General features: G+C 44.2%; 1 protein-coding gene across 18 annotated transcripts; it reads left to right on the top strand.

Annotated features, from left to right (window-relative positions):
• The first annotated feature begins 110 nt into the window (after nt 1-110).
• On the top strand, nt 111-10,909 carry LOC129832927 (mpv17-like protein). Of its 18 annotated transcripts, none has more exons than XM_055897184.1 (8): nt 111-1,411; nt 1,751-1,821; nt 3,436-3,465; nt 5,774-7,099; nt 7,137-7,520; nt 7,632-8,580; nt 8,625-8,874; nt 8,956-10,909. In XM_055897184.1, exons 1-4 carry the CDS (start codon nt 1,090-1,092, stop codon nt 6,005-6,007), a joined length of 657 nt encoding a protein of 218 aa, XP_055753159.1. In that variant the 5' UTR covers nt 111-1,089; the 3' UTR covers nt 6,008-7,099; nt 7,137-7,520; nt 7,632-8,580; nt 8,625-8,874; nt 8,956-10,909. The 18 variants fall into 18 exon arrangements, with proteins under 18 accessions (XP_055753159.1, XP_055753072.1, XP_055753064.1 ...); XM_055897097.1 differs by having other exon boundaries at nt 5,774-7,520; nt 7,632-7,712; nt 7,757-8,580; XM_055897089.1 differs by having other exon boundaries at nt 5,774-7,520; nt 7,632-7,756; nt 7,794-8,580.
• The last annotated feature ends 4,093 nt before the right edge of the window (nt 10,910-15,002 follow it).

Below are 15,002 nucleotides of genomic sequence, written 5' to 3'. Positions count from 1 at the left end.
AAATTGTTATGCTCATCTAATCAAAAATAATAAAATGGTTTTAAAATGTGATTGCTCTGTGTGAGTTGTGCAAGCGATAGATAGAGAGATTTGAAATGTATATATTCCTTTGGAACTTGTGTGTGAGAGAGAGAGAGAGCACACAAGCTGTGCGTAAAAGTAGCCGCCGGCCACCATACGTGCATGTAAAAGTGAAGTGCAGTGTAACAGATTAACAACACATTTGATTGGTTTAAAACCCGCATGCCCAATACTCTAAAAACTAACAGGGGTCATTGAGATTTGTGGAGTTGTTGAAGCGCGCTATAAATCTGAGCGCCTCACGGGACAATCCTCTAGATTAGCGGTTGACGCACAGGATGGATTTGGTAGATAGCAACCTGATACTGTACGGTACCGTACTGGTCGGTATACAGGGACGGGATGATCTACAATGGACGAATGAAATGCTTTAAATGTAACGTATCGATGGATTTCGCTACTCTTCCATTATCAAATGAGTCCGTTGTTATTAGGATAGAATGTGTGTAGTCCTAACGGTTAAATAGACTAGATGAGCTATGACTGGAGAGCTAAATACGGAAAATGAAGAGACCCAACGGAATGGTGGCAGATTTGGTGCGTTACAACACTGTCTTGTGGGACGTTTGTGATGGAGCCGTTTTACTTTCTCACTAAAACAAGCAGATGTAAGAATGCGTAACAGTACTTTAATGGTTGGAAGTAATGTCTAAACATTTTGGCTAAATATTAATGTATTTTCGGGTTCTGCTTGCTCACTAACATCAGATAACAATCTCAGGTATGCAAGCGTAGACTACATTTAGCTGGCATGCCAAGTGTGTGAATAGGAGGAACTTTAAAATATCTATCCCGCCATTGTGCCCTTGGGTAGGGCGCTTAACCTATGACCTGCTCCATAGCCGCTGTACGGCCACTGCCCGACCCGTGCCTCTCTCAACGTGTGTTTCTACACCGAGGAGGATTTGGAAAGGCAGAAGACAACTTTCCTTTTGAAGTTTCACCCAACAATGGACGACACGATTATATTCTACTCTGTTCTGTTGTCGTAGAACACCGCAGTTCAAAATGAACGTGTTGAAAATGAAGAAAACCGTATTAAAAGAAGCGGTTAAACGCTTTCCGTGGCTAGCCAACGTTACTCTGTATGGCTGCCTGTTTGCCGGCGGCGACTTCGTTCATCAGATGATCGCACAAAGAGAAGAGATGGACTGGAAACACACCAGAAATGTTGCCATAGTGGCCATCAGTTTCCATGGAAACTTTAACTATTTCTGGTTGCGGGCTTTGGAAAGCCGTTTCCCGGGAAAATCTCCCGGAATGCTCTTCCGCAAACTACTCCTGGACCAAAGTTTTGCATCACCCTTGGCAACGAGTGTCTTCTACACAGGTAACGTGCATTTTACTGTGGAAAGTTTAATTGAAGTGTATCTATTGCAGCCTACAACAATATTCGACATTTCTAATGTGGCCTACATGGAATAACCGTATATAATAGAAACAGACCAATGCGTCATGTCCATTGGGTAATAGGCCTAGGCTAGGCTACTCTCCTCTAGCCTAACCTTGGATGTGTGTATTTGTAAATGTTGAATGTCTATGAACTGAATGCAGTGTTCTGACGTGTACTCGTTCAAAAGGTCATGTGCAAAATGCACGAGGTTTGAGTGATGCGTGAAATGGGCACAAGTGTGACCTACAGTTTGTACTCTCTCGTTTTCTTCTGCAGGAGTGAGTTTCTTGGAGAATAAAGACGATGTCTTCGAGGACTGGAGAGAAAAGTTCCTCAACACGTACAAGGTAAGATGAAATCAGAACGAACCGGAACCGACCGGCCGGCCGGCCCACGCATACAGGCAGAGAAGGAAAGTCACCTTCCGCCTGCCTGGTGTGAGCTCACCCCCTATTAACCCAGATTATGGCACCGCTTTTGCGCAGCAATGGGCAGGCGGCCAGGGATACTGCAATGCATGACTATTACTGCCAGTGGAAAACATATAACGAGCACAACTCTTCCAGGCCCAACAACCGTTGTAAAATAATACTGAGATCTGGGTAGAACATATTCCCCCTATTGAAATCAAATAAAGGGCAGTGTAGAAAGTTAGAGGGGTGCTGCTGGAAGAAGTCCCATTGATCTGAGTGGTAGGAATACAGTTCTGGACATATAGAGAGGAGTGCTGCTGGAAGAAGTCCCATTGATCTGAGTGGTAGGAATACAGTTCTGGACATATAGAGAGGAGTGCTGCTGGAAGAAGTCCCATTGATCTGAGTGGTAGGAATACAGCTCTGGACATATAGAGAGGAGTGCTGCTGGAAGAAGTCCCATTGATCTGAGTGGTAGGAATACAGCTCTGGACATATAGAGAGGAGTCCTGCTGGAAGAAGTCCCATTGATCTGAGTGGTAGGAATACAGCTCTGGACATATAGAGAGGAGTCCTGCTGGAAGAAGTCCCATTGATCTGAGTGGTAGGAATACAGCTCTGGACATATAGAGAGGAGTGCTGCTGGAAGAAGTCCCATTGATCTGAGTGGTAGGAATACAGCTCTGGACATATAGAGAGGAGTCCTGCTGGAAGAAGTCCCATTGATCTGAGTGGTAGGAATACAGCTCTGGACATATAGAGAGGAGTGCTGCTGGAAGAAGTCCCATTGATCTGAGTGGTAGGAATACAGCTCTGGACATATAGAGAGGAGTGCTGCTGGAAGAAGTCCCATTGATCCGAGTGGTAGGAATACAGCTCTGGACATATAGAGAGGGGTGCTGCTGGAAGAAGTCTCTGATTGTTATATGAGTGGTAGGAATACAGCTCTGGACATATAGAGAGGAGTGCTGCTGGAAGAAGTCCCATTGATCCGAGTGGTAGGAATACAGTTCTGGACATATAGAGAGGGGTGCTGCTGGAAGAAGTCCCATTGATCCGAGTGGTAGGAATACAGCTCTGGACATATAGAGAGGAGTGCTGCTGGAAGAAGTCTCTGATTGTTATATGAGTGGCAAATCAAGCTTTATTTAAAGTGCTTTGTTATCACAGTCTCGCAATCCACTTTATAAAGGAAATACAAACAGAGAGATAAACTCAGCAGACATAGATACAGACAGACAGACAGACGGGTGAACAGACAGGAAGACATAAATGAGAGGCAGACAGACAGACAGACGGGTGAACAGACAGGAAGACATAAATGAGAGGCAGACAGACAGACAGACGGGTGAACAGACAGGAAGACATAAATGAGAGGCAGACAGACAGACAGACGGGTGAACAGACAGGAAGACATAAATGAGAGGCAGACAGCCCAGACCTGCTAGTCAGTTTGATGTGAAGGATCTGTTCTAGAACGGAGCTAACGGAATACTGTATTTGACTTGGTTTGATTATTAACATGTATCTTGTCTCTTTGAATTTCAGACTGGACTCATGTACTGGCCTTTCATGCAGGTAAATGATAAGGATGCTATTGATAGACAGTGTATCACTGTCCTGTAAATATCCCAGTGTATTGATGATAAACTATATTGTGTTAAGACATAACATCATGCTCTGAAATGTCTCCACCTACTAATACACACGCAGCGGAATTTACTATAAACATCCTGTTGAGCCTGTGCTGTGTCAATACAGTAATGTCACACACACACACACACACACACACACACACACACACACACACACACACACACACACACACACACACACACACACACACACACACACACACCACACACACAGCTATCCTTCTCTGTTCTATTTCAGTATGATGGTTTATTTACTGTTAGAGAAAACCACCGTCTTCTGTGGAAGTGATGATCTGATGTCATAACAGGGTGCTGGAATTCTTTATGTTTGTTCTTTTCCAGTAACTAATGTCTGTGTTCTATTCATGTGCTGTTCCAGTAACTAATGTCTGTGTTCTATTCATGTGCTGTTCTAATAACTAATGTCTGTGTTCTATTCATGTGCTGTTCTAATAACTAATGTCTGTGTTCTATTCATGTGTTGTTCTAATGACTAATGTCTGTGTTCTATTCATGTGCTGTTCTAATAACTAACGTCTGTGTTCTATTCATGTGTTGTTCTAATAACTAATGTCTGTGTTCTATTCATGTGTTGTTCCAGTAACTAATGTCTGTGTTCTATTCATGTGTTGTTCTAATAACTAATGTCTGTGTTCTATTCATGTGTTGTTCTAATAACTAATGTCTGTGTTCTATTCATGTGTTGTTCTAATAACTAATGTCTGTGTTCTATTCATGTGATGTTCTAATAACTAATGTCTGTGTTCTATTCATGTGCTGTTCTAATAACTAATGTCTGTGTTCTATTCATGTGTTGTTCCAGTAACTAATGTCTGTGTTCTATTCATGTGCTGTTCTAATAACTAATGTCTGTGTTCTATTCATGTGTTGTTCTAATAACTAATGTCTGTGTTCTATTCATGTGCTTTTCCAATAACTAATGTCTGTGTTCTATTCATGTGTTGTTCTAATAACTAATGTCTGTGTTCTATTCATGTGATGTTCTAATAACTAATGTCTGTGTTCTATTCATGTGTTGTTCTAATAACTAATGTCTGTGTTCTATTCATGTGTTGTTCTAATAACTAATGTCTGTGTTCTATTCATGTGTTGTTCTAATAACTAATGTCTGTGTTCTATTCATGTGATGTTCTAATAACTAATGTCTGTGTTCTACTCATGTGATGTTCTAATAACTAATGTCTGTGTTCTATTCATGTGTTGTTCTAATAACTAATGTCTGTGTTCATGCAAGTGAATGACTGAACGAATCCTCACTATCTGTAGCTGCAATTTGTCAGTACGCCCAGACCTTTGTTTTGAGAACGAAAGATATCTCAGTTTCAAGGTCTCAGCTTAGAGAGAAGAAGCCTCGTGAGGTGTTGGTCTGTCACATGTTATGAACCAGTATTGGCCTGTCACATGTTATGAACCAGTGTTGGTCTGTTACATGTTATGAACCAGTGTTGGTCTGTCACATGTTATGAACCAGTGTTGGTCTGTCACATGTTATGAACCAGTATTGGTCTGTCACATGTTATGAACCAGTGTTGGTCTGTCACATGTTATGAACCAGTATTGGCCTGTCACATGTTATGAACCAGTATTGGTCTGTCACATGTTATGAACCAGTATTGGTCTGTCACATGTTATGAACCAGTGTTGGTCTGTTACATGTTATGAACCAGTGTTGGTCTGTCACATGTTATGAACCAGTGTTGGTCTGTCACATGTTATGAACCAGTATTGGTCTGTCACATGTTATGAACCAGTGTTGATCTGTCACATGTTATGAACCAGTGTTGATCTGTCACATGTTATGAACCAGTGTTGATCTGTCACATGATATGAACCAGTGTTGGTCTGTTACATGAATGAAACAAAATGGTAATGAATAATTAATGTTGCTACATAATGCAAATATAACATGTCTGTGTATGGCCGTATATAGGACAACTGCTGGGACTGCCCCAGCAGAGCCCCTGATTGACATGTGTACTATGGTGCATTGAGTTGGTTGGAAACACACACACACACACACACACACACACACACACACACACACACACACACACACACACACACACACACACACACACACACACACACACACACACCTGTCAGTCAGAGGGGCATGTGCTGTAATACAATACTAGTGTTCTTTTCTGAATCACTTCAAACTGACACCTGTTTTTATTCCTCCCTCCCTCCCTCCCTCCCTCCCTCCCCAGTTCCTAAACTTCCTCCTGATGCCTCTGTACCTGAGGACAGTCTTCATGGGCTGCTGTGCGTTCCTGTGGGCCACCTTCCTGTGTTTCTCCCGGCAGAGCGGGGACGGTACGGCCAGCGTGGCCCTCGCCTTCGTCCTGTATCCCAAACAGAGGCTGCAGGCCGCCCGGGAGGCCCACCTCGCACGCAGGAAACAGAAAGAAGAGGAAGAACAGCAGCGGAGCACTGACAACTAACTGAATTGGTTCAATGAGATTGGATTCAGGAAACAGGAAACAGAAGAGGACCTGCACTGACAACTGAACTGCTAAAATGTTATTTCAAATGAAATTTCAACAAAACGTTGGTATATCTCCCTGTCTCCAAGGGCAACAAGACAAGGAACGAGGGCGTGGTTAGAGGGTGAGAACACAATGTCATCATGTGAGGCCAGGCCAGGCTCTTACAAAAAAACACAGAGAACTTAATCAGTTGGGTTGAATATAACTTTATTGATATCCTCAGGGGCAAGGAGGAGTGAATATAACTTTATTGATATCCTCAGGGGCAAGGATGAGTGAATATAACTTTATTGATATCCTCAGGGGCAAGGAGGAGTGAATATAACTTTATTGATATCCTCAGGGGCAAGGAGGAGCGAATATAACTTTATTGATATCCCCAGAGGCAAGGAGGAGTGAATATAACTTGATTGAATATAACTTTATTGATATCCTCAGGGGCAAGGAGGAGGCATTGTTGGAGCACAGTTATATAATTTAAGCCTACTGTACATATACAAATACATTCATCTAATACTATGCCAGCAACACATACAGTGGGCCTAATACCTCCCTCTAATACTATGCCAGCAACATGTAACAGTGGGCCTAATACCGCCATCTAATACTATGCCAGCAACACGTACAGTGGACCTAATACCTCCATCTAATACTATGCCAGCAACATGTACAGTGGGCCTAATACCTCCATCTAATACTATGCCAGCAACACGTAAAGTGGACCTAATACCTCCATCTAATACTATGCCAGCAACACGTACAGTGGGCCTACATTACAAACGTTACATCACTGATTCAATTCAACACAACTTTATCAATCCCGTCAAGGGCAACCCAGAAAGCACAGTCGGACACGGAACACATTACTTCCAGACATTCAGACTGTACAGGTGTAGAAGTGCAATACATTACGTGAAACAGAAGTTACTCTGAGACGCTTGATACATACAAACAACTCCAGGGGCCGTAGATGTAAGACAAACATGTTGGGTGGATGAGAGAGGTGGTGTTAGATGTTGTGATTACAGGGATGTTCCTCAGGGAGAGGTGGTGTTGTGATTACAGGGATGTTCCTCAGGGAGAGGTGGTGTTAGATGTTGTGATTACAGGGATGTTCCTCAGGGAGAGGTGGTGTTGTGATTACAGGGATGTTCCTCAGGGAGAGGTGGTGTTGTGATTACAGGGATGTTCCTCAGGGAGAGGTGGTGTTGTGATTACAGGGATGTTCCTCAGGGAGAGGTGGTGTTGTGATTACAGGGATGTTCCTCAGGGAGAGGTGGTGTTGTGATTACAGGGATGTTCCTCAGGGAGAGGTGGTGTTGTGATTACAGGGATGTTCCTCAGGGAGAGGTGGTGTTGTGATTACAGGGATGTTCCTCAGGGAGAGGTGGTGTTGTGATTACAGGGATGTTCCTCAGGGAGAGGTGGTGTTAGATGTTGTGATTACAGGGATGTTCCTCAGGGAGAGGTGGTGTTGTGATTACAGGGATGTTCCTCAGGGAGAGGTGGTGTTGTGATTACAGGGATGTTCCTCAGGGAGAGGTGGTGTTGTGATTACAGGGATGTTCCTCAGGGAGAGGTGGTGTCAGATGTTGTGATTACAGGGATGTTCCTCAGGGAGAGGTGGTGTTGTGATTACAGGGATGTTCCTCAGGGAGAGGTGGTGTTAGATGTTGTGATTACAGGGATGTTCCTCAGGGAGAGGTGGTGTTGTGATTACAGGGATGTTCCTCAGGGAGAGGTGGTGTTAGATGTTGTGATTACAGGGATGTTCCTCAGGGAGAGGTGGTGTTGTGATTACAGGGATGTTCCTCAGGGAGAGGTGGTGTTAGATGTTGTGATTACAGGGATGTTCCTCAGGGAGAGGTGGTGTTAGATGTTGTGATTACAGGGATGTTCCTCAGGGAGAGGTGGTGTTGTGATTACAGGGATGTTCCTCAGGGAGAGGTGGTGTTGTGATTACAGGGATGTTCCTCAGGGAGAGGTGGTGTTGTGATTACAGGGATGTTCCTCAGGGAGAGGTGGTGTTAGATGTTGTGATTACAGGGATGTTCCTCAGGGAGAGGTGGTGTTAGATGATGTGATTACAGGGATGTTCCTCAGGGAGAGGTGGTGTTAGATAATGTGATTACAGGGATGTTCCTCAGGGAGAGGTGGTGTTAGATGTTGTGATTACAGGGATGTTCCTCAGGGAGAGGTGGTGTTGTGATTACAGGGATGTTCCTCAGGGAGAGGTGGTGTTAGATAATGTGATTACAGGGTTGTTCCTCAGGGAGAGGTGGTGTTGTGATTACAGGGATGTTCCTCAGGGAGAGGTGGTGTTAGATAATGTGATTACAGGGATGTTCCTCAGGGAGAGGTGGTGTTAGATGTTGTGATTACAGGGATGTTCCTCAGGGAGAGGTGGTGTTGTGATTACAGGGATGTTCCTCAGGGAGAGGTGGTGTTAGATAATGTGATTACAGGGATGTTCCTCAGGAAGAGGTGGTGTTAGATGTTGTGATTACAGGGATGTTCCTCAGGGAGAGGTGGTGTTAGATGATGTGATTACAGGGATGTTCCTCGGGGAGAGGTGGTGTTAGATAATGTGATTACAGGGATGTTCCTCAGGGAGAGGTGGTGTTAGATAATGTGATTACAGGGATGTTCCTCAGGGAGAGGTGGTGTTGTGATTACAGGGATGTTCCTCAGGAAGAGGTGGTGTTAGATAATGTGATTACAGGGATGTTCCTCAGGGAGAGGTGGTGTTAGATAATGTGATTACAGGGATGTTCCTCAGGGAGAGGTGGTGTTGTGATTACAGGGATGTTCCTCAGGGAGAGGTGGTGTCAGATGTTGTGATTACAGGGATGTTCCTCAGGGAGAGGTGGTGTTGTGATTACAGGGATGTTCCTCAGGAAGAGGTGGTGTTAGATAATGTGATTACAGGGATGTTCCTCAGGGAGAGGTGGTGTTAGATAATGTGATTACAGGGATGTTCCTCAGGAAGAGGTGGTGTTAGATGTTGTGTTTTGCAGAGATGTTCTTCAGGGTGTGTATTTGATGTTCATGTATATATGTAAAATGTGTTTATTCTATGCTCTCAATTTCTATGTCCCATCGGTTGTGCCTTCTGTTGGTAACAAGAGCCCTTCATGTTCTGGTCTAGATTTAGTTAGTTCTTACTCAGAGAAACTGTGTGTGTTTTTGTGGCTTTTTGTGTGTGTGTGTGTGTGTGTATGTATATATATATATTTATACAGTACCAGTCAAAAGTTTGGACACGCCTATTCATTCAAGGATTTTTCTTTATTTTTACAATTTCTACGTTGTAGAATAATAATGTAGGCATCAAAACTATGAAATAACACATTTGGAATCATGTAGTAACCAAAAAAGTGTTAAACAAATCTAAATATATTTTTGATTCTTCAAAGTAGCTACCCTTTGCCTTGATGACAGCTTTGCACACTCTTGGCATTCTCTCAACCAGCTTCACCTGGAATGCTTTTCCTACTGTCTTGAAGGAGTTCCCACATTTGCTGAGCACTTGTTGGCTACTTTCCTTCACTCTGCTGTCCAGCTCATCCCAATCCACCTCAATTGGGTTGAGATTGGATGATTGTGGAGGCCAGGTCATCTGATGCAGCACTCCATCACTCTCCTTCTTGATCAAATAGCCCTTACACAGCCTGGAGGTGTGTTGGGTCATTGTCCTGTTGAAAAACAAATGATAGTCCCACTAAGCGCAAACCAGATGGGATGGGGTATCTATGCAGAATGCTGTGGTAGCCATGCTGGTTAAGTGTGCCTTTAAATCACTGTCTTTTCTCTTTGCTTATTTGAGCTGTTCTTGCCATAATATGGTCATTTGCCAAACAGGGCTATCTTCTGTATACCACCCCCTACCTTGTCACAACACAACTGATTGGCTCAAACGCATTAAGAAGGAAAGAAATTCCACAAATTAGCTTTTAACAAGGCACACCTGTTAATTGAAATGCATTCCAGGTGACTACCTCATGAAGCTGGTTGAGAGAATGCCAAGTGTGTTCAAAGCTGTCATCAAGGCAAAGGGTGGCAACTTTGAAGAATTTGTTTAATTTGTTTAACACAACATTGGTTACTACATGATTCCATATGTGTTATTTCATAGTTTTGATGTCTTCACTATTATTCTACAATGTAAAAAATAGTAACATTTAAAAAAATCCGTAGAATGAGTAGGTGTGTCCCAACTGTTGAATGGTACTGCTCAAGTGTTGTATAACTAGTCTTCCAGATTGACCATCGAAGGATAAAGTGATATCCTGTCCTGTTACTTGAATTGTCTATATATTTTATTTGAACCTACTAGGTTGCCATCGACCCGGTTACCTTATAACGTACATATATCCATGAACAAGAGGTGTACCATTAGGGCTGCAAAATACCCCAAATTCCTAGGTTTTCCAGAAATACCCATTGGACGATTCCCGGATGTCCTCCTTATTCCTTGCCAATTCCAGTTTTTTGTTTTTCCAACCCTGGGAATCTGGGAAAGTGTCAGGAATTTTGCATCCCATCAAGGTACTGAAGATCTGTAACATTCTTTACTTAAGTCAAACCTTACTGTAGAATTTTCCCAAAATTCCCAGGATTTCCACAAATCCCGGTTGAAATATTCCTGGAATCTGAAGGGTATAAAGGAAGAAATCCAGGGATACTCTTACCTGGATTTCTGTAAATGTTGTTCAACCCTACTGTATAATCTACTTAAGTAGTGTTAATATTACAAATACTCAACATTCGCTACCTGTGTTCACTGTTTCATAGAAGAGTTGTGTTATGACATACGTTGAATGAATAGATAGAAATAAAATCCAAGGTCAAGTCATACCTCCTTTTCTTTGCCTCTTAAAGTAGGAGTTATCAAGTTAGTAGAGATACTTACTGTACCGAGGTATATTAGCCTCAAACCTCATAGGCTAAGATCAGGATTCAAATGATCGAGCTTTGTCGGCCTTAGCGCCATTTAAAATCAATTTCTCAATGAGCTGACGTACGTAGCGTTCACCATTAATGCGGTCTCCGCGACAAGGGAACATTGCCTTTTAAAGATACAATGCTGACAAAGAGCAGGCGGATTACATCCTAGACTAAATCTTCTGTCCTCCAAATACTGTACCATATTATTATTCCAATGGAATACATTATGGAGAACTACGCCATGTACAGTGTAGACACAAAGGACATTAACATCATGATATATATTTTAGCATATGTCAGAACAAGCAGTCAGTGTGAGATTGTTGACTAATGCTGTGCATCTTATTACTAAACTCAGCCAAAAAAAAGAAATGTAATCTCACTGTCTACTGCGTTTATTTTCAGAAAACTTAACATGTGTAAATATTTGTATGAACATAACAAGATTCAACAACTGAGACATAAACTGAACAAGTTCCACATACATGTGACTAACAGAAATGGTATAATGTGTTCCTGAACAAAGGGGGGGTCAAAATCAAAAGTAACAGTCAGTATCTGGTGTGGCCACCAGCTGCATTAAGTACTGCAGTGCATCTCCTCCTCATGGACTGCACCAGATTTGCCAGTTCTTGCTGTGAGATGTTACCCCACTCTTCCACCAAGGCACCTGCAAGTTCCCGGACATTTCTGGGGGGGGAATTTCCCTGGACCTCACCCTCCGATCCAACAGGTCCCAGACGTGCTCAATGGGATTGAGATCCGGGCTCTTCGCTGGCCATGGCAGAACACTGACATTCCTGTATTGCAGGAAATCACGCACAGAATGAGCAGTATGGCATTGTCATGCTGGAGGGTCATGTCAGGATGAGCCCGCAGGAAGGGTACCACATGAGGGAGGAGGCTGTCTTCCCTGTAACGCACAGCGTTGAGATTGCCTGCAATGACACCAAGCTCAGTCCGATGATGCTGTGACACACCGCCCCAGACCATGACGGACTCTCCACCTCCAAATCGATCCCACTCCAGAGTACAGGCCTCGGTGTAACGCTCATTCCTTCGACGATAAACGCGAATCTGACCATCACCCCTGGTGACACAAAACCGTGACTCGTCAGTGAAGAGCACTTTTTGCCAGTCCTGTCTGGTCCAGCGACGGTGGGTTTGTGCCCATAGGCAACGTTGTTGCCGGTGAGGTCCTGCCTTACAACAGGCCTACAAGCCCTCAGTCCAGCCTCTCTCAGCCTATTGCGGACAGTCTGAGCACTGATGGAGGGATTGTGCGTTCCTGGTGTAACTCGTGCAGTTGTTGTTGCCATCCTGTACCTGTCCCACAGGTGTGATGTTCGGATGTACCGATCCTGTGCAGGTGTTGTTACACGTGGTCTGCCACTGCGAGGACGATCAGCTGTCCGTCCTGTAGCGCTGTCTTAGACGTCATTGGACATTGCAATTTATTGCCCTGGCCACATCTGCAGTCCTCATGTCTCCTTGCAGCATGCCTAAGGCACGTTCACGCAGATGAGCAGGGCACTTGGGCATCTTTCTTTTGGTGTTTTTCCAGAGTCAGTAGAAAGGACTCTTTAGTGTCATAAGTTTTCATAATTGTGACCTTAATTGCCGACCGTCTGTAAGCTGTTAGTGTCTAAACGACCGTTCCACAGGTGCATGTTCATTAATTGTTTATGGTTCATTGAACAAGCATGGGAAACAGTGTTTAAACCCTTTACAATGAAGATCTGTGAGATTTATTTTTTTGCTGAGTTTATAACATGGTGTAGTAGAGCCTTCACTCTGTGTAGCAGAGTGAAGGCTAACCATAACATGGTGTAGTATTCGACAGAGTGAAGGCTCACCATAACATGGTGTATTAGTCGACAGAGTGAAGGCTCACCATAACATGGTGTAGTAGTCGGCAGAGTGAAGGCTCACCATAACATGGTGTAGTAGTGGGCAGAGTGAAGGCTAACCATAACATGGTGTAGTAGTGGGCAGAGTGAAGGCTCACCATAACATGGTGTAGTCGACAGCGTGAAGGCTCACCATAACATGGTGTAGTAGTGGGCAGAGTGAAGGCTCACCATAACATGGTGTAGTAGTGGGCAGAGTGAAGGCTCACCATAACATGGTGTAGTAGTGGGCAGAGTGAAGGCTCACCATAACATGGTGTAGTCGACAGAGTGAAGGCTCACCATAACATGGTGTAGTAGTGGGCAGAGTGAAGGCTCACCATAACATGGTGTAGTAGTGGGCAGAGTGAAGGCTCACCATAACATGGTGTAGTAGTCGACAGAGTGAAGGCTCACCATAACATGGTGTAGTAGTCGACAGAGTGAAGGCTCACCATAACATGGTGTAGTAGTGGGCAGAGTGAAGGCTCACCATAACATGGTGTAGTAGTGGGCAGAGTGAAGGCTCACCATAACATGGTGTAGTAGTGGGCAGAGTGAAGGCTCACCATAACATGGTGTAGTCGTCGGCAGAGTGAAGGCTCACCATAACATGGTGTAGTAGTCGACAGAGTGAAGGCTCACCATAACATGGTGTAGTAGTCGGCAGAGTGAAGGCTCACCATAACATGGTGTAGTAGTCGGCAGAGTGAAGGCTCACCATAACATGGTGTAGTAGTGGGCAGAGTGAAGGCTCACCATAACATGGTGTAGTAGTCGGCAGAGTGAAGGCTCACCATAACATGGTGTAGTAGCCGGCAGAGTGAAGGCTCACCATAACATGGTGTAGTAGCCGGCAGAGTGAAGGCTCACCATAACATGATGTAGTAGCGGGCAGAGTGAAGGCTCACCATAACATGGTGTAGTAGCGGGCAGAGTGAAGGCTCACCATAACATGGTGTAGTAGTCGGCAGAGTGAAGGCTCACCATAACATGGTGTAGTAGTCGGCAGAGTGAAGGCTCACCATAACATGGTGTAGTAGTCGGCAGAGTGAAGGCTCACCATAACATGGTGTAGTAGTCGGCAGAGTGAAGGCTCACCATAACATGGTGTAGTAGTCGGCAGAGTGAAGGCTCACCATAACATGGTGTAGTCGGCAGAGTGAAGGCTCACCATAACATGGTGTAGTAGTCGGCAGAGTGAAGGCTCACCATAACATGGTGTAGTAGTCGGCAGAGTGAAGGCTCACCATAACATGGTGTAGTCGTCGGCAGAGTGAAGGCTCACCATAACATGGTGTAGTAGTCGACAGAGTGAAGGCTCACCATAACATGGTGTAGTAGTCGACAGAGTGAAGGCTCACCATAACGTAGTAGTCAGTGTTTCCCAATCCTGGTCCTTGGGAACCATTTTTGTTTTTGCACCAGCACTAACACACCTGATTGAAATAATGAAAAGCTTGTTGATTGGTTGAATTAAGTGTATTTGTGCGAGAGGGGAAAACCTCTTTGGGTTCCTAAGTCCAGAATTGGGAACCACTGGTGTAGACTGTTGGCTGGAATACATCAGTGACTTCCACCTTCACTGTCATGGAGAGACAGACTAATCTCTTGCTCTGTTGGTGAAGACTGTTGTCTGTTGACTATGAGTGGCGTGTGATGTTGTCCATTTAGGTCCAACGTTGTGAGTTACAGCTCTACTTGGCGTTAGCCCGGTCCCAGATCTGGTTGAGATTTGGCCTACTCCTCCGTTGTCATCGTTGGCATGACAACTCCAGGAGGAGTCGGCAGAAGCAGACTGGCACCCAGGCTATCTTGGTGTGGAACACAATGTACTCTGACAGTGGTGCCACTGCCTTGACCTGGATAGATCACACAGTCAGGGTGCTGCGCAGTAGGAGGAGGTCAAAGGGCGGTGAATGAAGTGGACAGCAGAGCCATATATTTAGAAAAGCTCAGCCAGCTTTTAAAGAACTTTGAACATTGTTCTAAATTCTAGACATCCAGTTATATAGTATTGTTTAAATATTCCCTGTGAAATGTTTAACGGGGAGCCAAAATGGCTGCCTTAGAATCTTGTGGTGTCATGTAAATGCTACGTCAATGTCCCAACT

The sequence above is a fragment of the Salvelinus fontinalis genome, chromosome 2 (genome assembly GCF_029448725.1).
Source record: "Salvelinus fontinalis isolate EN_2023a chromosome 2, ASM2944872v1, whole genome shotgun sequence".
Taxonomy (NCBI): Eukaryota; Metazoa; Chordata; class Actinopteri; order Salmoniformes; family Salmonidae; genus Salvelinus; species Salvelinus fontinalis.
Note: the sequence above shows the minus strand (reverse complement) of the source record. Positions and strands in the feature narration are given on the sequence as shown.

Bases quoted from the DNA above. Each gene is read 5' to 3' on its own strand.
- LOC129832927 (XM_055897184.1), top strand. From the start codon at position 1,090: ATGAACGTGTTGAAAATGAAGAAAACCGTATTAAAAGAAGCGGTTAAA. The intron at 1,412-1,750 runs GTAACGTGCATT...TTTCTTCTGCAG, and splicing joins AACGAGTGTCTTCTACACAG to GAGTGAGTTTCTTGGAGAAT. The intron at 3,466-5,773 runs GTAAATGATAAG...CTCCCTCCCCAG, and splicing joins TGTACTGGCCTTTCATGCAG to TTCCTAAACTTCCTCCTGAT.